The sequence below is a fragment of the Heloderma suspectum genome, chromosome 4 (genome assembly GCF_057233095.1).
Source record: "Heloderma suspectum isolate Gila_16-S chromosome 4, 16-S_ref, whole genome shotgun sequence".
NCBI classification, from domain to species: domain Eukaryota; kingdom Metazoa; phylum Chordata; class Lepidosauria; order Squamata; family Helodermatidae; genus Heloderma; species Heloderma suspectum.
Window position 1 is genome coordinate 24,478,334 of NC_139461.1, and position 22,069 is coordinate 24,500,402.

Sequence of the window (22,069 nt, forward strand, 5' to 3'; positions counted from 1 at the left end):
TGTTGACATCTCTCTGGTTCCACTATGGAAGAAAAATCCCCCAAAGACCTGCTGTTCAGGGACCAGGATTTCTCCTCTGAGCTGCTAAAGCAGCTAAATGTTTTGCGGCAAAACAGAATCCTAACGGATGTCATTCTGTGTACAAGTGACATTGAAATTCCTTGCCATAGGAACGTTCTTGCTTCAAGCAGCCCATACTTCAAGGCGATGTTTTGCAACAACTTTAAAGAGACTGGTCAAGAAAAAGTCAACCTCAAAGGCATTGACTCGGGAATTCTCCATTGTATTATCATTTATGTCTACACAGGAGAAGTTCTCATGACAGCAGAGAATATTTTGTATCTCATGGAGACTGCTTCCATGCTGCAATACACAAAACTCTTTGAGGCCTGTTCAGCCTACCTCCAGGACCAACTTACTCCAGACAACTGCCTCAGCCTCATTCGGCTCTCAGAAATCTTGCACTGCGAGAATCTCAACAAGAAAGCCAAAGCAATGGCCCTGAAGTGTTTCCCTGAAGTAGCCACATCTGAAGACCTCAAAGAACTTTGTGCCTTGGAGTTGATAGACTATCTTGGAGATGATGAGCTCTGTGGAGAGGAGGAACAGGTTTTTGAGGCTCTCATGGTTTGGGTGAGGCATGACCTGCAGGCACGTCGAGGCTATATCCAAGACTTGTTCAAGAAGGTAAGGCTTCAGTATGTCCATCCAACATTTTTCTTCCACTTCATTGCCAATGACTCTCTTATTCAGTCATCCCCTGCTTGTAGAAATATCCTGGAACTGGCAAATAGGCAGATGTTTTCTTTGTATAGCATCAGTGCTCCTGACGTTAAATCTATGTGGCATGTTCCTCGGAGATATTCATACCGGGAATTCCTTCTCCTGGTTGGTGGCCGCAAAGACAACCAACAGACAACGAGGGATGTCTTGCTGTATGATGAGAAGACAAACCACTGGTTGAGCCTTGCCAAATACCCAATACGTCTCTACAAGGCCTCTGCAGTGAGCTTGCACAGTAATGTTTATCTCTTTGGAGGCATTCCCATAGGGAATGGGAAGAATCATGTCAGCGACAGTGTTTATATCTTCTCACTCAGACTTAACCAGTGGAGGTTGGTAGAACCCATGCTAGTTCCACGCTATTCCCACAGGAGCATCGCCTATAAAAACTACATCTTTGCCATTGGAGGCATCGGAAAAAAGCAGGAAATCTTAAATTCCATGGAAAGGTATGACAGCATCGAGAATACATGGGAGCACATGGCCAATATGCCTGCTGCTGTTCTTCATCCTGCTGTGGCTGCCAAAGACCAAAGAATCTATCTCTTTGGAGGGGAAGACATGATGCAAAACCCTGTCCGACTCATACAGGTACCTCCCAGTCCGCCCCATCTCAGCTGCACTCTGCTAATTGCATGATTCCAGCCTTGTGACACCATTGGCACATTGCTCTTGTGTTCTCCAGAGCGAATGACTTGGGTGCAGGCTCAGTAGGCAATATAGAAGTCTGTCCTTTACATCAGGGGTATTTGACCTCAGACCCACAAGCCACATCCAGCTCATCTGAGGTTCCCCAGATGGCCACATCCTTTCCTCCTAGCCCCGCCCCTTCCCTCGATTCCCAATCATTTGGTGGTTCCCCAGCTTTATAAAAGGTTGAAAAGCCTCTCCTAAGACTTAGGGTGCAACCCTATGCATGTTTAGACAGAGAAAAGGCCTACAATTCCTTGCTGGCTGGGGAATGCTGGGAGTTGTAGGTCTTTTCTCTGTCTAAACATGCATAGAGTTGCACCCTTAGTGACTGGCAGTTAGAGCCTTAAGCTAAACTATGCTGGCGTTCGTGGTGATTTTGTCTCCACCCCTTTGGCCGTTGCCCCTCCCCCTTTTGCCTTCAGCCATGCCCACCACTGGAATGAAGCCCCCGAGAGCGTCTCCGAAACTGAATTTGGCCCTTGGGCTGAAAGAAATGTGATATTCCTGTTTTACCTTGACAATTGATCACGAGTTCCATGAAATAGATAGCCAAATGCACTTGCTAAGCTGGAATTTCCTTCTCCAGAAAACGACATCTAAATTGATTTTTGTTTACACATGCCATGATTTTATTATTAAGAGTTTAACGAACTGCCACAATGACACCTTGCTAAGAGGCCCACTGAAGTGGGTGGCACCATTTTGCAGCAAGCAATCGAGGGTATATATTTATTGTTATGGGTATAAGCATGAAATGTTGAACATCCAGGCCAGGCCAGGCCAACTGCCAATCAAAGGCTGAGTCCTGAAACATCTGTGCAGAGTATGAAATATTTCTGGACATGGCATGTTGCAAATTGCACATGTGTCTCGTATGCATATATTGGGTTGGATCCAGATTTAGTCACACTAAGACCCATCGAAATCAATGGGACTCAAATGAATCATGACTTATGTTCCATTTATTTCAATGGGTCTAATCTAACTAAATCTGGATCCAACCCACCCAGTTTAACAAAGCAAAACTGAACTTCAAAAGTTGCTTAAGTTGGCTTCATCACATTGAATAGTCCATGTGATCTGGAACACAGGAAGCTGCCTTATACTGTGTCAGAACATGGGTCCATCTAGCTCAGTGTTACCTACGTGGCCTTCCCCAATCTAGTGGACTTCAGCTCCCATCAGCCCCAGGCAATGTTCAATGAACAAGATTGTAGGGAGTTGTAGTCTAAAATATCTGAAAGGAACCAGGTTGGGGAAGGTTAGTCCAATGACTGGCACCAGCTCTCCAAGGTTTCAGACAGGAGTATTTCCTAGCCCTATCTGGAGATGCCAGGGATTGAACCCAGGAAGGTCTGTGTGCTCTACCATTGAGCTGAAGCCTTTTTTTCTTGGAGATGGCATTTCAGTGATCAAGAAACGTCAGTCATTAAAATAAATTCCCCTTCCAGGTACCACCATAGCTGCAAAACTGCTGGGGAAGATTAGTAGCGTTCAAGCAAACTCATGTTCAGATCTTCTTACTGAGGACCCCCTGCCTACCTGCCTGCTGGTGTCCACACAGGCACTGCCATTTCACCTTGCCCAAAGGGCCCAAATTCTTGATATCAAAAATTGGCAACCCTAAATACAGCCACATTGGAACACAGAACAGAATAAAATATTCCAATATATCCCTGGACCCTATCAGGAGTGCTGCTGTTCAGCGCTCCAGTCAGGCTGGAACAGCAGTCTTGTGGCTCAGGAGGGGGGAAAGGAAAAATCATATATATTTTTCTTTCTCACCCTCCTGAAACCTTCCCTTGCTATGCTATACAGTGCTAAGGAGGCTGGCCTAAACCTGCTCATGCACATAGTTCTCCTTAACTCAGCCTTCCCCAACCAGGTACCCTGCAGATGTGATGGGCTACAGGTCCCATCATGCCCAGCATGATGCCAGCATGGACACTGGGAATGCTAGCTGGTGATGATGGGGGTTGTAATACAACATATCTGAAGGCCACCAGATTGCCTACCTCTGCCTTATGTGGACCAGGACAGCTAAATATATTTTCCCATTTAGGCAAATGGTTGCAGTTGCAGTAAGGATGTAAACATATCATCCTTCACTGCAGAAAGGGGACTGGGCTGTATAGTTAGGCATGCTGCTTTACCCCAAATCCAGGCGTCCATTTCATGCCCTCTGTATTTCTCAGGTATACCACGTGTCTAGGAACATGTGGTTCCGAATGGAAACCAGAATGGTCAAGAACGTTTGCGCACCAGCGGTTGTGATTGGAGACCGGATTTATATCGTTGGAGGTAATGTTTATTTAAATGTTCTGAGGTATTTTTCATAATTGAAATGCTCCAGGTTAGAATTATTTCTTCCTTACTGGATGACACTGCAGTGTAGCTCCTCTCTACAACCGGCAGTGCACTCATAATTTTGTGAAGTGCCTTGAAGCTTGTGGACTTTTTTTTTTTTTCCTTAAGGCCTTCAAAGTAGAGAGGAGCTACTTCACATGGCTGGCAAATTAACCCTAGGGTGGCCAGGTGTCCTTATTTTTTACACAGTCCTCTCTTTGAAGGGCTGCCAGGGGACAGTCCTCTGTCTAAAGGCATCCTCTGTTCGAAGGGCTGCCTAGTCCAAGTCCGGTTTAAAGATAAAGAACCCTAAGAACTGTTGCCCATCACCACTTAGCACCTCAACAGCAGACTAGACAGGCAGGCACACAGGTCACCTGGTCAGTCTTCCACATTGTGGTGAGGTATACTATATTTCTATTTCAGTTATAATAATTATTTCTACATTTGCATCTCTACCTAGACATTAGCATATGTAAATGTTATGCAAATTCCTGTGATCTTTTGTCCTCTTTTTTGGGTGATGCGTTTCCTCTTTTTTGGCGATCCATGCATGGCCACCCTATTCTGCCATAGTAGAACTGAAGGCTAACCTCTGCCCTGGTCTTACAATCTTCTATGTTGGATTATAAATATTCGAAGAATTAATAAACCAGAACAAATAGTGTCATGGAAAAGTCTACATCACGCTAGTACGTTGAGATTTTCCTTCCATAGACATATACGATATACCTCCATCCATAGACAAAAACAGATTTTATATTACAGCACATTTCTGTTCAGTGGTGGATCTTCGTTATTATTAATTACATAAAAACATCAGAACATAGGAAGAGCCCTGCTGGATCAGACCAAGGGTCCATCTAGTCCAGCATTCTGTTTACACAGTGGCCAACCAAGTAACCACGACAGTCCCACAAGCAGGATATGTGCAACAGCACCCTCCTGCCCATGTTCCCCAGCAACTGGTGCCCACAGGCATCCTGCCTCTGATACTGGAGGTAGCCTATTGCCATCAGGACTAGTAGCCATTCACAGCCTTGTCCTGCATAAATTTGTCCCATCCCCTTTTAAAGCCATCCAAATTGGTGGCCATCACTAAATCTCATGGAAGTTAATTCCATAGTTGAACTATGTACTGTGTGAAGAAGTACTTCTTTTTATCTGTCCTGAATCTCCCACTAATCAGCTTCATGGGATGAGAGAACGTAGAATGACAGTTAGGAGGCATGGAAAAAGAACGTAGGCAGGGAGGAATAGAATACCCTTGCCTGGAGAGAATTTCTGGCTGGAAATTTGAAGAGGAGCACTTTAGGCTGGAGGATACACAGCAACCTTTTGTTGCTGGTCACACATGTGAAACTCAAACATCTAAGTCCGTCCTCTGGCTCAGGCCTGGAGGGTCCAGTCCACCACAGCTGACACCAGTGTTTTTATTCCTTTTTCTTTTATTGTTTTTAACAGCCCAGCGCTCTGAAGAGAAGCGCCACATGAGGCAGCTGCTGCCATCTTAATTTCCCCAGAATGCTTCTGGGCCCTGACACTGCCATCTACCATGCCTCCCACAGTAAGCTCATGGGGATGGGGGGCAATCAGGGTGCCAGTGCCAAGGGCCCCCTCAAACCTGGTACTGGCCCCATTCACTGAGCAGTCACACAGCTCCTATCTGCCTTAAGCAGTATAGCCAATTTGTAGACCAAAATATCTGGAAAGCCACAAGTTGCCCACCTCTCATCTAGAACCTGAAATCAAATATATATGTGATAGCCATGCATTGGTATACATTTGGTGTACGTGCTTTTCTTTTATGGAGTTTTTTGTTGTTGTTGAAAAAGCAAAATGTATGAAATGGCTCCATATGAGGGAAAGCAAGAGAGCCCAAAACGTGAAGAGAGCAGAGATGAAAAAAAGGATTTTCAAAAATGATGTCTTCAAATGTATTTATTCTGAATCGTTCTGCAAATAATTCAGCTGACAAGCTTAAGCCATAAGCTTTTTGGTTTACTTAACAAAGTGCACAAACATTTCATCTAATTTCAAACATAATTCATTCTCTTTAAAGGGAAGAGATTTACTGCCGATAAGTTTTCATTTACCAAGTAAGTATGCTGTAACATCATCCAGTTGTTTCTGGCTTATCAACGACTGGAACTGAAAAATCACAATAATAACAAACAGATTTTTGTGTGTGTGTTTTAAAAAGCATGCAATGTATTTCAAGCCTTTCTTGGACAATTCCTATCAAGACAAAGCAAAGTGTATTGGCTCCATTAATGGGATTCTTGGTTTTAATTAGATACTGCCTTCTTTTGTGTTGTTCTCACCTACTGCAGTTATGTCTCAACCTACACTGGTTCTGAGTTGAACCACTGCATGATAAAACATGGCTGTTAATAACAATGTGTCACAGAGATGGTTTTCCAAGGCCTGTTTGCAAGACCTTAGAACTGAGCTATCTACCAGCTTAGTTTTAGCAAAAATATCTTAATGCTGATTAGATCTCTAATCTTAAGGGTAGAGGTAAGGGGACTGGAGCAAAAGGAGGAAGTCCATCTATTTCTTTGCCAGCTTCCTCCCCAAGCAAATTATCTCCCACCATAGCCAATGTAGCTAACAGCTAGCTTCATGAAGAAACTGAACAGAAAGACCCCTGTGACCATTTCAACCACTGCAAAGCCAGTTACCACTAAGGATGCTGGAGAAATTTGAGATGGAGTAAAATGAGTTTGGATTTCTAAGAATCTGACCTGCGGAATCATAGAATCATAGAATAGTAGGGTTGGAAGGGGCCTACAAGGCCATCGAGTCCAACCCCCTGCTCAATGCAGGAATCCAAGTCAAAGCATCCCTGACAAATGGCTGTCCAGCCTCATCTTGAAGGCCTCCAGTGTGGGAGAGCCCACCACCTCCCCAGGTAATTGGTTCCATTGTTGTATTGCTCTAACAGTCAGGAAGTTTTTCCTGATGTTCAGCCGGAATCTGGCTTCCTGTCACTTGAGCCCATTATTCAGTGTCCTGCACTCTGGGATGATCAAGAAGAGATCCTGGCCTTCTTCCCTGTGACAACCTTTCAAGTACTTGAAGAGTGCTATCATATCTCCCCTCAGTCTTCTCTTCTCAAAGGCTAAACATGCCCATTTCTTTCAGTCTCTCTTCATAGGGCTTTGTTTCCAGTCCCCTGATCATCTTTGTTGCCCTCCTCTGAACCCTCTCCAGTTTGTCTCCATCCTTCTTAAAGTGTGGTGCCCAGAACTGGACACAGTACTCCAGATGAGGAGTGCTGAGTAGAGGGGAACTAGTACTTCCCGGGATTTGCAAGCGATGCTTCTATGAATGCAGCCCAAAATAGCATTTGCCTTTTTTGCAGCCACATCACATTGTTGGCTCATATTCAGCTTGTGATCGACAACAATTCCAAGATCCTCCTCGCTTGTAGTGTGGTTGAGCCACGTATGCCCCATCTTGTAACTGTGCATTTGTTTCTTTTTCCTAGGTGCAGAACTTGGTATTTATCCCTATTAAATGTCATTCTGTTGTTTTCTGCCCAGCGCTCCAGTCTATCCAGATCACTTTGAATTTTGTTTCTGTCTTCCAAAGTATTAGCTATCCCACCCAATTTTGTGTCATCTGCAAATTTGATCAGCATTCCTTGCACCTCCTCCTCCAAGTCATTAATAAAAATGTTGAAGAGCACTGGGCCCAGGACTGAGCCCTGCGGTACCCCACTCGTTACCTCTCCCCAGTTTGAGAAGGTCCCATTGATAACCACTCTTTGAGTCCGATTCTGTAGCCAACTGTGGATCCACCGGATCGTTGTTTCATCTAGCCCACTTTGAGCTAGTTTGCTCATCAGGATATCATGGGGCACTTTGTCGAAAGCTTTGCTGAAGTCGAGGTATATGATGTCTACAGCATTCCCACGGTCTACAAGGGAGGTTACTTGATCAAAAAATGAGATCAGATTTGTCTGGCAGGACTTGTTTTTGACAAATCCATGTTGGCTTGGAGTAACCACTGCATTGTTGTCAAGGTGCTTCCAGATGGATTCCTTTATCATCTGCTCCAGAATTTTCCCAGGGATTGATGTCAGAATGACTGGTCTGTAATTCCCAGGTTCCTCCTTTTTACCCTTTTTGAAGATAGGGACAACGTTAGCCCTCCTCCAGTCATCTGGCACTTCCCCCGTCCTCCATGATTTCTCAAAGAGAATAGACAGCGGTTCTGAGAGTTCTTCTGCCAGTTCCTTTATTACTCTAGGATGCAGTTCATCTGGCCCTGGAGATTTGAACTCATTCAAAGTAATTAGGTGTTCCTTGACCATATGCCTATCGATCTCAAGCTGCAATCCTGCCCCTTCAGCCTGTACTTCGCCTTTGCCAGGGGGGGTCATAGACCCTCTTTTGGGAGAAGACTGAGCCAAAGTAGGAATTGAGCACCTCTGCCTTTTCTTTGTCATCTGTTATCGTTTTGCCATCCTTATTTAATAGCTGAACCACCATTTCTTTCCTCTGCCTTTTACTATGCACGTAGCTGAAGAAAGCCTTTTTGTTGTTTTTAGCATCCCTTGCTAACCTCAGCTCATTCTCAGCTTTAGCCTTCCTGACGCCATCCCTGCAATTCTGTGCTATCTGCCTGTACTCTTCCTCTGTGGACTGGCCTCCTCTGGGGAGTCGGTGGACTTTTGGATGGTTTAAAAAAAAAAAAAATTTCCCAAAATGTCTGCAAATGTATTCGTAGGAAAATATGCAAGTTTCTTCTGAGACTGGTAAATATATGCAGGGAAAAGTTGAACGGAATGGGAGACAATAGGCTAAATGTTACTTACTAATTTCAATTATGTAAATTGTTGCAAACCCTCTTACAGAATTATTTGCGTATTTTTCCACATAATTAAAAAAAAATTGAATCCGTCTGTGAACAGATGCTGGAATGAATGATACTACACAATCCATGAAACACACATGGGATGGATTTCACAAAATCCGGACATGTCTAGTTACCACTGGAAGATTAAGAACATAAGAAGAGCCATGCTGGATCAAACCAAGGGGCCATCTTGTCTGGCATTCTGTTCACACAGTGGCCAACCAGCTGTCGACCAGGAACCCACAAGCAGGGCATGAGTGCAACACCACCCTCCCACCCACGTTCCCCAGCAACTGGTATACATAGGCTCACTGCCTCTGGTACTGGAGGTAGCACATAGCCATCAGGACTAGTAGCCATTGATAGCGTTTTCCTCCAGGAATTTGTCCCATCTCTTTTTGAGGCCATCCAAATTGGTGGCCATTACTACATCCTGTGGTAGCAAATTCCATTGTTAAACTATGCGCTGTGTGAAGAAGTACTTCCTTTTATGTGTCCTGAATCTCCCAGCAATCAGCTTCATAGGATGACCCTGGGTTCTAGTATCTTGAGAGAGGGAGAAAAATGTCTCCCTATCCACATTCTCCACACCATGCATAATTTTGTACACCTCTATCATGTCTTCCCTTACCCTCCTGTTTTCCAAGCTAAACAATCCCAGCTGTTGTAACCTTTTCTCATTGGGAGATGCTCCAGCCCCTTGATCATTTTAGTTGCCCTTTTCCGCACTTTTTCCAGCTCTACAAATCTTTTTTTAGGTGTGGTGACTAGAAGATTCCAGGGTATAGCAGTGTAGCATCCTCAGAAGAGGTTTTTCAGGCTCTGGGCAGAAGGACCCAGGACAGCAGAAAGGGCATTGCTGCCACCAGCCCCGATCATGCCAGGAATTCCCTGGCTACGCTAGCGGTTTCTGCCACTGTTGTGCCCTGGAGTTGGAAAACAGTGGAAGATTGTGGAGATGACTATGGCTGTGATGACTGAATTGGATGGGGGGTTCTGAAGAGGGACTTGCAGAGGCCCAATTCACACACCTAATCAGTGGAGGGACAGCCACTTGAAATTGCAACTATGTAGAGCAGGGGTGTTGAACCTCAGGCCTGCGGGCCAAATCTGGCCTGCTTGGGGTCCCAATTCAGCCTTGGGATCCCAATCAGCTATGCCCCCTTCTGCTGTCTCTACCCTTTCCCCTGGCCATACCCCCTTCCCCTGGGTTTGGTGTTTTCCTAGCTTTTGTGCATCCCACCCACCCCCCCTTTCTAAAAGATTGAAATGCTTCTCCTAAAGCTTAGTTACTGGCAGTAATAGCGTTAAGCTAAAATATGCTGGTATGGGGGGGGGGTATTTTGGCCCCTTGCCTTTTTGCCCTGCCCACCATTGGAATGTGGCTCCTGAGAGCTTTTCCAAAACTGAATTTGGCCATTAGGCTGAAAGAGGTTCGCCCTCTGTTATGTAGACACTGCTGCTCCACACGGCAAACGGTTGTGCGACATGGCAGGTCTGGCCATTTTCACCCAGTGGTTGTAAGGTGGTCAAAATGCACAGAGCTATTCACATGAATGGCCTGACACATGGAGCAGTGTTCACACCATGGCATGATCAAGCACTAGCCACGCTGCTGACTACATGAGTGATCTAGGCCCCAATTACTAATACGCTGCAATTCCAACCAGCCTCCATTTCAGAGGCATGTGTAACTCTGATGCTTCTCTTTATGCATTCGATGTGGCGTGTCCTATTTTAAAGAGGACAGTCCTCCATTTGAAGGGCTGTCAGAGGAGAGTCCTCTGTTTGAAGGTGTCCTCTATCTGGAGGACTGTCCAGTCCAAGTCTGGTTTAAAGAAAAAATACCCTAAGAAAGGAGAGCTGGAACATTTCTACACAAGTGATTTATTGCATGCGTGTGATTGGTCACTCGCAGACGTTTGCGAGTCCTTTACGTGACTCCAGGACGTCTCCCTCGCTTTCCCCCCTTTATCCTGCTTTCAAAAAGATCGGAGATAAAGCGACAAGGGACATTAATCCATTCTATCAGCTGTACTGTAATGGCCGCAAAGATGTATTATCACAGCGCCATCTAGTGGCTGTAAAATGAAACATATAGAAACATATACAACTTGCTGAGGAAGGACTTTCCTTGATTCAAACTACATGTCTGCCCCTGTAAAGCAGCCAGTCATAATCCTGCAAAGAATCCGGAAACAGAGAGCCCCAGTAAGGATGCAGAATTTCAGCTTTGTGTGATGAACCTCCAGGGGTCTTGAAGCTGCCCATCAACAAACTAAGCAGGCACATGAGTCATATGGTTACAGTCTTCCCCACTAAGGTGCGACATATCATATTTCTATTTAAATTATAGTAATTCTGTCTAAATGTATTTCTGAATAAATGAGAATATGCAGACTTTATGCAACTGTGTATTCTCTTTTGTCCTTTTTTTTTTTGGCGATGCTTAAATAGCCAGTCTAATTTGATGTGAAGGGCATTTCTCATTCATATTTGTTTTGTTTTTTTCCCCCTAGGGTACACCAGGCGAGTCATTGCTTATGACACAAAAGGAAATAAATTTGTAAAGTGTGCAGACATGAAGGACAGGCGGATGCACCACGGGGCTGCAGCAATCAACGAGAAGTTGTATTTGACTGGAGGTCGCTGCCTTACAATTGACAATGCCATCGAAGACTCTGATTCACTCGAATGCTATGACCCCAAGACGGACACCTGGGCTTCAAAGGGGCAGCTGCCACACAAACTGTTTGACCATGGATGCCTTGCACTCCAGTGTGTGCCTTACACCAATGTCCTGTGAGAGGGGGAATGAGGGAAATGTTTTCCCAAAGCAGAAAGCCCAGATTGCAAACTACACGGAGAATACTGGCAAACTCTTGCCAAGGAAGCCATCAAAAAAAGACTGATGGATAGGCTAGAGATGTTTGCGTGTCACTTGGTTCCCTGTTTTGACTCCGATGTCCCACCCTACCATGAGGTACATAAGAACATAAGAAGAGCCATGCTGGATAAGACCAATGGTCCATCAGTCCAGTATTCTGTTCACACAGTGGCTAACCAGCTGTCGACTGGGAACCCACAAGCAGGGCATGAGCACAACAGCACCCTCCCACCCATGTTCCCCAGGAACTGGTGTACATAGGCTCACTGCCTCTGGTACTGGAGGCAGCACATAGCCATCAGGACTAGTAGCCATTGCTAGCCTTTTCCTCCAGGAATCTGTCCAACCCCCTTTTAAAGCCATCCACTTTACCTCACCTGAGGTAAAGTGAGACATTTATCTCAGGTGGCAGATTTGAGGGTTGATTAAAGGACAGCAAATGGTCTATTGTATAATTTATTAATATTATATTATTACTATGACGGATATAATTTGGATTTTTCTGCCTCAGACATCAAAAATGTCCTGTGTTCTCTGTTCAGCCTTCTGAGGATGTTCCTCACAGCCTCAAGAGGCCTTTCTGGGAAGTGGTGACACAGAACAAGGCCAGGCATAGCTTCTGGTGGGCCTTCTTAGCAATACCATCTGGGTGACAGTTTCTTTTGGTTGGTCTGCATGTGTATGATCTTAAATCTAAGTGTTCTTGCTTTCTTAGAAGCCGCACCACCCTCCCCGACAATTAAAAGGATCTGTCCTTTTTATATGGCTTTTCATAAAAGTAGTAATGGATCCTGGAAGATTGGAAAACCAGACAGCACCATCCAACACCCTGAATCCTGCTCGCCATGGCCAGTGGCACCCAGAAATTATATTATAGTTGGACCATGGACCAATTCTGAAGTGGATGGATAAGATGGTGGGTTTTGTCATGGAAAGAGGGAGTATGGGAGGCAGACAATAAGTGAGGAAGGAGACAGCTTCAGATCAGCCTCAGAAACACCATAAGATCAGCTGAACAAGGAAAAAGAAAGACAGAAGACAGGAGGGTGTAAGAAACTAGCAGAGCCTCCCTGTCTTGGGAGATGATAGGGTGGCCAGGTGTCTGCTTTTACAGAGAACAGTCCTCTATTTGAAGGCGACCTCTATCTGAAGCACTGACCAGTCCAAGCTTGGTACAAAGATAAAGAACCATAAGAAGGAAGAGTTGGGCCTTGAAGGTCCCCATCACCAGCACTTGGGCAGCACACTGAGCAAAGCACACAGGTCACCTGGTCACAGTCTTCCGCACTAGGGTGAGATGTAATGTATTTCTATTTAAATTATAATTATTATTTTTAAAGGGACATCTGTACGTATATATTCAAATTTTATGCAAATCAGCAAGTTCTTTTGTCCCCCTTGCTATTTATGTATTTCCTCTTTTGGGGTGATTCACAAGTTAGCCCCATAGGAAGCATTTAATTTTAGTCTTCTTTCCATTCTCTTGGCCCACACTTAGGGCGCAATCATATGCAGATAGGCGGCCACCTCCAACCTCGGAGGCAACCACCTGTCCAATGCAAGGCAGGAGAAACATGGAAGGGATCGCTCCCTGTGCACTCCACCTGCCCTGCATTTTTGGCTAAGCCGCTAACTGCATCTGTCTTTGCGGGAGAGCAGAGCGGGGGAGGAGGCTGCCATATGACACGTTGGATGTGTCATACAGGCATTTCCGCCCTCCACACCCAGAACGCCTTCCAGGAATGCCCCATTTCGGCCCCGCTGCGCTCCTCTTGCGAGCACAGAGGATGGGGCTGTTCCGTGCTGCCTCCGAGGCAGCGTGGAAGTGGGGGAAGGTCAGTTCTCCGGGAACCAACCTTGGAGCATGGGCTCTGCATTGGTTCCCGGAAAACCAGATATTCTATGGCCGTCTAGCCACTGACTAGCGCCCATAGGATTGCTCCCTCCATCTGTTAACCTATCACGAACCTTTTGTGTTGTTAAAAATTTTCACTTTAATCTTCCTCAGGACTCTTTGGGGTGTTATTATGCCTGTGTTTTTTAACTTCCGGAGCAAGGATGGTTCCAAATGCAGTGTTTTCCTTGTGCCATAATGTTTATAGCTTTAATGCATTTCTCATTTCCTTTTGATTAAACAGACCCGACAAAATTATCTAATAAATTGATGGAAAGCTAAATAAGGATTCCAGCTTTGCCTCCCTTTCTCTCTCTCCCTCTCGCTCTGTTTCCTTGCCTGGTCTAAACTTTCAGCAGGTTCGACAGAAAAGGTATTCTGGCATCTGACAATTTTTGAAGGAAAAAAATGGAACAGTGATGTTGATTTATCATTATTACATAGTATTCAATTCCTAGAGTGAGAAATACTGGGGCACAGCTTGACTGCCTGAAGCCACATCCTTTTATCACTGGAAACTCATACCATTCATCACAGATGTGTGGGGTGGAATTATGATGTCGAGGAATTTGAACCCGGAACCTCACTAGCTAAAAACAGACTTTACTTTAAATCTGTATCTAGCAGCAACTCCCCACCCCAAGTCTTATTCTAGAATAGGTGTAGGGCCCCCAGTCTGGAAAAGTAACCGAACGTGGGGGTAGGGGCCTTTTAAGATCTGAATCTTACCTCCTTGTGCCTACTCTAGAGTAAAAACATGTGGCAGAGATATGGATTTAAAGTAATGTCTGTCTTGGCCTTCAAATCTAGCCTGGTGTGAGCTAATATGGATGGTGTGCCCTCTCGGGGTGAATAAGGAAATAGGGGAGCACAACACTGGCCCTTCCTATTGACAGGCAGTATGATGCTTTTGGATTGGCCAGGCCTGGTATAAAGATATTAGGATGCTGGCCTTTTGCCTTGTCTTGTCACCCCACTGTCTTTGCCTTGCTGCACTTCAGGTCCCAGACCCTGCACAAAGAACACAACCTCCCAGCCTAGATTTGCTTACCCTCCAATACTTCATAGATGAAAATATGGCCATGTTTGTGACATGCCTATTCTCAGAGCAAGGACGGACCACGGCCTGCCAGGGCTACATTACTAAAGAGTCTCCTATTCCATATGTTGTATTCATTCATTGTGCAATTACTTGTTCTTATTTAATAGCCGAGATGGTGTTTGGTATCTTGTGTTGCTGTTCTTGTTTTGTTTAAAGATATGTTAGAAAAACATAATTGTGTGATGATATTCTGTTAAAGTTCAGATACACTTCAGCAGCTGCTGTGTGTGAAATGGCAGGCTCTGTGCCGTCAGGCGCCTTAGAACGCGTGTGTCTGCATCTGTACCCATGTGCAGCAGAGATGAGTTATGCCTGCTGCCACTCGGTCCTCATTTAGAAAGGTAACTTCTAGGAAATCCTGGGGAGGGAGATGAGCCCTGAAAAATTACAACCCTAGCAACTCCCACTACTGACATTTTAATAAAGCATCCCCAAAAGCTGCAAATAGAGACACAACGAGGGGAGAGTGACACTGGACTAAGGATGGATAACAAAATAATTCCCACAGTGCTCTGGAATAGTGCTTTGTTCGGGGGGGGGGGGGATCATGGGAAGTTAAAATAGCAGCTCCTAGACATAGCTATTTTCTTAAAGGGAGACTCAGATCAGCTGTTAGTAATGGGCCTTGCCACAGCCCTGGGGCCCCTGCAGCTGCCCAAGGGTGCTATGTGGCGATTGCTAAGCCTGATTTAAAGGTGATTTCTGTGTCCAATTCCTGACACTGGCCAGTTCAGTCAATCATATCTTGGCGTATCAAGCCAAGATACATAAAAGACCACACAATTAAACCAGGAAGCCTCTTATTAACCATAGTTTCTTTTTTTGTCGGAACAGGGAAGCCGTGGTTACCAGCTTTGGAACAAGCCAGGATATTAAACCATGGTTTGAAGTTGGCTTAATATGCTGGCTTGTTAGGAAGTGGGTAACCATTGTTTCTCAGTTCAGACAAAATGGGAAACTATGGTTAATTAAAAGCTTGCTGGTTTGATCAAGGCTTGTAAGTGGGCTAAGAGGGCAGGCAAAAGGCTCATTTGTACCTCAGCTTAATAACTGGAGATATTATCATCTGAATACAGCCACTATGCTGAAGGGTGAAGGAAAGTGCCGGGATAAACATGGTTGCTCTGGGGAAAAGAGCAATATGGTGGACTCAATCAGAACAAACGCGATGGAGAATTAGACTTTCCCTTCTCTAGCCACCTTCACAGTGTGACAAGAAACGGTAAGGAGGAAGAATGTGTCTGCTTTGTGTTGTTATGACATACTGTAAGTATACAGTGCCACGAAAACACTGAAAAGCACGGAGGGTGTTATGCCATTGAGTTTGTGAATACTTCTCCACTAGGGCTCATATTCCAATAGGCAAAGTAAACATCACGGGATGGGATATGGCTACTGGAAGCAGTAGGAGCTCAAGTGAGGCAATTCTGTCCCTGTTCAGCTTCCAAGAAAACACGCACACAACAACACCTTCTCCCTACTACCCAAGAAGCTGATCCAAGTGTAGATAAATTAAGGGTAATATTCACACTGAAATGTTTTAGCTCTACACACACTTCAGTCCCTGGATTTTGTCCCCTTGTAACATAGTATGACCAAGAAACAGAAGCAGGGTGCAGCTATGGAAATGAATGTCTGGATTGCTCAAACATGGGTGGATTTGGTTCTCAGTGGCTTCCACGTAGTTCAGTGGAATAAGGTAAACAGGAATGCACCCTAAGACACAGCATGGTCTCCCGGAGCTTGGGCCCTCTCTCAGATGTTATGGCCACCTGGTGCAAGGGGTAGTTCAGCCCCCCATTCAATGCCATCCCAATGGTATCCCCTAGAGAGGGGGGAGGCCACATGTGGGCCGCATGCAGCTCCTTAGCCATTTTTGTGCCCCTCTGCTCCTACCACTGCCAAATTTACTGTGATGGCAACCCCCCCCCAGCGATTTTCTTTGCAACCAAGTCATGGGGGGAGCATGTGCCTTGTTTGCAAGGAAAATTGCTGTTATTTTTGCCACCACTGAGGCAGATTTCAGCAGCAGCTGCAATTTCGGCAGCATTAGGGGTGGCCTCCAGCCACTGTTAGTTACCAGGAGGGCAATGTGGCCCACCGAGCCCCGAAAGCTGCTTATGCCTGCCCTAGAGGAATCCTGCCATAAATCCTTATGGGCAAAAGTAAAATCTATTCCCATCCCTCATACTACATAGCCCAGCCTCTGCGGGCAAGAACCACATGAGAATAAAAACAAACTGCATAAAGTTCCCATAAATCAATGCAAAATATTTCCCCATCCCATATATTTCAACTTATAAGCAATATGTTGGATTGAAAATGAGTGTATCTAGCACCGATGGTTGCTGCGCTGTGTGTGAATCTTCCATGTAAACAGAGAACGGGATGATTACATAGCTATAAATCTTGTATAAACAGAGCAATGAGCAAACCCAAATGGTGGGTGTAGTTTGCACAGAGCGCATAGGAAGAGCGGAGCAAGCAGAAGAATTTGGTTTTATTGCTGCAAAGCTTCCCCCCATGGGGTTTCATAAATGCCAAACATCTTGTCAGTTTGGGCACACAGAAAAAGAGAGAGAGAGAGAGAGAGAGAGAGAGAGAGAGAACCTTGTTGCACCTTAAAGCGACTTGCAGCACTTTTATTATAGCATAAGGTTTCCATGGATTCCACTTCATCAGATGCATAAAGTGTTATCAGTTACCAACTGAAATAATCAAGGGACTGGAGTAACTCCCCTAGGAAGAAAGGTTACAACAGCTGGCATTGTTTAGCTTAGAAAAAAGGTAAGGGGAGACATGATAGAGGTGTACATGGTGTGGAGAAAGTGGGTAGGGAGACATTTTTCTCCCTCTCTCATAATACTAGAACCCAGCGGGGTCATCCCATGATGCAGATTGGTGGGATGTACACTAAAAGGATGTACTTCTTCACACAGTGGCATAGTTAAACTATGGAATTCGCTTTTACAAGATGTAGTGATGGCCACCAATTTGGATGGCTTTTAAAGGGGACTGGACAAATTCATGGAGGAAAAGGCTATCAATGGCTTCTAGTCATGATGGCTATATGCTACCTCCAGTATCAGAGGCAGTGTGCCTGTGTAGACCAGTTGCTGAGGAACATGGGTGGAGGGTGCTGTTGCACTCAGGTCCTGCTTGTGGGTTTCCCATGGGCAGCTGGTTGGCCACTGTGTGAACAGAATGCTGGACTAGTCTGATCCCGCAGGGCTCTTCTTAGGTTCTTATGTCCATTTTAGGAAGTAACCTCCGCAGTATAGGTTCTTGTTTTCGACAGCGATGTCTTGTTGCAGAAAGCAAGATGGAAATTATGCAAGGTATATCATAGATTCATAGATTTGGAAGAGACCTTAAAGGTCATCTGGTCCAGCCCACTCCTGATACAGGACATCTACCGCTACAACATCCCTCATAGGTGGTCATCCAGCCTCTGCTTTAAAACCTCAAAGAAAGGAGAGCCCATCAAACCGCTTGCACCACCAGGAAGTTGTTCCTAATATTTCATCAAAATCCCCTTAGTTGTCATTTGAACCCCTTGGTTTAGGTCCTACCATCTGGAGCAGCTTTTCCCAAAAGTAAAATCTGTCACTGCTTCCATTTCTTCCCCTTCTATGTGCCAGGAAGTGATGGGGCCACATGCCATGATCTTCGTTTTTTTAATGTTGAGTTTCAAACCAGCTTTTGCACTCTCCTCTTTCACCCTCAACAAGAGGCTCTTTAGATCCTCTTCGCTTTCTGCCATTAGGGTGGTATCGTCTGCATATTGGAGGTTGTTGATAATTCTCCCAGCAATCTTAATTCCAACCTCTGATTCATCCAACCCGGCATTTCTCATGATGTACTCTGCATATAAGTTAAATAAGCAGGGTGACAATATGCAGCCTTGTCGTACTCCTTTCCCAATTTTGAACCAATTGTTCCATGTCTGGTTCTTACTGTTGCTTCTTGACCCTTGTACAGGTTTCTCAGGAGACAGGTAAGGTGGTCTGGTACTCCCATCTCTTTCAGAATTTGCCACAGTTTGTTGTGATCCACACAATCAAAGGCTTTAGCATGGTCAATGAAGAAGAAATAGACGTTTTTCTGGAATTCTCTTGCTTTCTCCATGATCCAGCGAAAGTTGGCGATTTGATTTCTAGTTCCTCTGCCTCTTCGAAACCCAGCTTGTACTTCCGGTAGTTCTCGGTTCACATGCTGCTGAAGCCTAGCTTGTAGGATTTTAACTATCATCTTGCCGGCATGTGAAAGGCTAATTTGAGCTAACTGACCATGCCAATTTGGAAAGTTACAATCAGTTGTGGTGATAGATAAGGAACAGAGAAAGACTTTGCACTGCAAGAAGTTTGAGTTGTTTGAAGTTCAGATCATAATGAAGATAACAATGGGAAACCAACTGTATTCATCACAGCTCTTTACGGCAGGCATGTGGGGCCCTCTTTCAGCTCCAGGGCCAAATTCAATTTTGGAGAAGCTTTCAGGGGTTGCTTCCAGTGGTGGGTGGAGCAGAAGGCAAAAGCTGGCAGGGCCAAAATGGTGAGGCATCAGAATGTGCCATCCTTGGGCAGCTGCTGGGGGCCCACTAGTGCTGATGCTTGGTCTGGATTGGTCCCACCCAACTTGGCTTGGTTTCACCCAGTGGTGGGCAGGTCTGAGCTGCAAGCTGTTTTAAATTTCCTGCAATGCCCTAGAATGACATTAGGATATTGTGGAAAATTTAAAAGTAGTGTCACAGACACTCCCTGGAGATCTCACCACTGCTGCCAATGTTCCCCCCCCCACCTGCCATTGGTAAACCCATGAGGGGGCAGTGATATTGGGGAGCCCACCAGACAGCACTTTGCCCTGGGCACTCTCGAACCAGGATCTGACCCTGTGATCAGGTAAGCCGCCAGCACAGATTGATAGCTACGATCAGGCGTTTACCGATCCCATTTTGCCCCTCTTTAAGGCTTAGGCCCTGGTCATAGGGATAGGCATCCTGACATCCTGGACTACCACTCCCATCAGCTCCAGCCAACATGGCCCATGGTCAGGGGTTGTGGGACTTGTAGTCCCAAACTTCTGGAGGGTTCCAGGTTGCCTATCCCTGCGTCATTCAAAGAAACCTCTTCCCCATGTCCCATCATGCTGTCTGCAAGATCCACAGCCCCAGGCTCTGCAAAGGAAGCATCACCTGTAACAGCACATGGCAACTGTGAGCACAGCTTTACTTATGGCCAAAGCAGAGATTACTTTAAAGGTGTAGCAAGCAACTCTTTTTTTTTTTCTTTTCCTCAAGTGTAAGTGTGGGGCCCCTGATCCAGGATGGGACCCTTGTGTGGGGACAGGGAGGCTTTACCTCTTCCCTCCCCACTCCCTGCTGCAGTCCCGATCCAGATCAGGGGCCCTGCACCTGCATTTTATAGTGCCAGTAGTGAACCACCCCCTGCTCTTACACTAGGGTAAAAAAGAACAAACTACATCACTGGCTAGCCATTTCTTTAAAGTAATGTCTGCTTAGTCCCTCAGATCATTTGTTTGCTTGTTTGTTTATTTATTTGTGATACTTATATACTGCTTGGGGTGCAATCCAATGGGAACGGCTGTAAGCCTCCGAACTTCTGATGCCATCCAAAGCAGAGCAGGAGGTGTGGTGGAGGCGATCTTCGCCTCCATGCTCCTTCCACTCTGTATTTTTGTTAGACAGGCGTTTTCGCCCATCTAGCTGAGGCATTGAGGAGGGAAGGAGGCTGGGGAGGCCTAGAGGCCTCCCCGCCCACCAGCACAACCCCTTTCCCTCCCCTCCGGGGTAGCCTTTGTGACCTCAGAGAGGCAGCCGGCAGGGTTCTCTGTGAGTGGGAGGGGAGCGTAGACTCCTGGGTCCAAGGTCAGAGCACTGTCTCCGTCCTCGGATCCAGGAATCTGAACTATCCTATCCCCCTCCCCCAACTCTCTCTGGGGGCCACAGGATTGCTCTCTTAATATAACAAAATCCCTAAGTGGATTTTATTACCTAAAATCCATATATATATATATATATATATATATATATATATATATATATTAGTGGAGACAGGGCTCCACTAGCTCCAGGACTTTTTGATTAGCAGGAACAATGATATAATTTCCTCACCACTCAGGCCTCCCTGTTCCCTCTAGGTTGTGCTGTAGTCCTCACAGTGGCTGGGGGAAAATCAAGGGGGCACTTTTGAATCACCAAAAAAGAAGACATGCATCACCAAAAAAAGAGGGCAGAAGAGAACATCCATTTGAATGAAGTTTGCATGTGCGAATTTATATGTATAGATGCACATTTATTATATATATACATTACATACAAATTAAATTATAATTATTATAATTTAAATAGATATGTAGTACATCTCACCCTAGTGTGGAAGACTGCGACCAGGTGGCCTGTGTGCCTTGCTCAGTCTGCTGTCCAGGTGCTTTTGATGGGCAACTCCAAGGCTTAGCTCTTCCTCCTGATGGTTTTTTTTAGCTTTGAACTGGACTTGGACTGGTCAGCCCTTCAAATTAGAGAACGGTCCTCTATAAAAGGGGACGCCTGGCCACCCTATTTCCCCCAAAACAATATATTGTTGTGAGACAATGCAAAGTCTTTTGGGGTGTCTTGGTCTTGAATGGGCAATTAAAACCCATTAGTTCGCTTTACAAAAGACCTGCTCCTGGAGGAGATAAATACTGCTGGAATGGCTTTGTTGACATTGAGATGTTTCTCGGTGGTGCTGGGAAAAGAAACTCCTGGAAAATACACACACATACACAACACAGCTGCCTGCATTTTTGGACTCTCCTTGGGGGCATGACTATGTGGACTGTCATGATGAGTGGCTCTACTCCAAAATTTACCACCACACCACTGATAGTTTCATTGTCCTAGTTACTGAATTATTATTAGTCTCATGCCTAGCTTCAGGCTGTAGCTGCTTTGAGGCTGAACTCCACTGCAGTGCATCTGTCTGGGTGAAGAGTATCTGCAGCCAATCGCAATCCGTACTTTTTGGAAATAAACGGATCTGTTTATATTGATACGGTCGGAGAAGTGCAGGCAACACTGTGTGCTCCTCATGTGACTGTCCAAGCATCTATAGCACAAGGGACAGCGGTGTTTATGTTTGTGGGGGACGGGGGACGGGGAGGCGACAAATTGCTCATATGTAGATACAGAGATGCCGAAAGAGAGAGTGTGGGGAGAAATGGAAAATGTTACGAGGCGACAGCCAGACTTGCAGCAACAGGTGCCCTTGCTGCCTCTGTCCCCAGTCAAACCCACAGGAGAGCATTACCAGAGTCCCAGGCTGGGTGATCATCACAGCAGACCATGGGAAGAGAGTTCCAGTCGGGAATGTAAACAGCTTAGAAAATGAGCTGCGTTTTGGACGCAACTTTGACCATAAATCACATCAGCAGCTCTTTGCTCTGGCAGCCCTGGAAGGAGCCAAGGGCTCATAACTGTTTTTATACTGTTTAAATT

The 22,069-nt window shown here is 45.5% G+C and overlaps 1 protein-coding gene across 1 annotated transcript; it reads left to right on the forward strand.

The window, feature by feature from the left end:
- The first annotated feature begins 24 nt into the window (after nucleotides 1–24).
- KLHL38 (kelch like family member 38) lies at nucleotides 25–11,788 on the forward strand. Its single transcript, XM_084848832.1, has 3 exons — nucleotides 25–1,374; nucleotides 3,672–3,777; nucleotides 11,208–11,788. The coding sequence occupies exons 1-3, from the start codon at nucleotides 25–27 to the stop codon at nucleotides 11,492–11,494; spliced, it is 1,743 nt and encodes a 580-aa protein (XP_084704958.1). The 3' UTR covers nucleotides 11,495–11,788.
- Nucleotides 11,789–22,069: the final 10,281 nt, after the last annotated feature.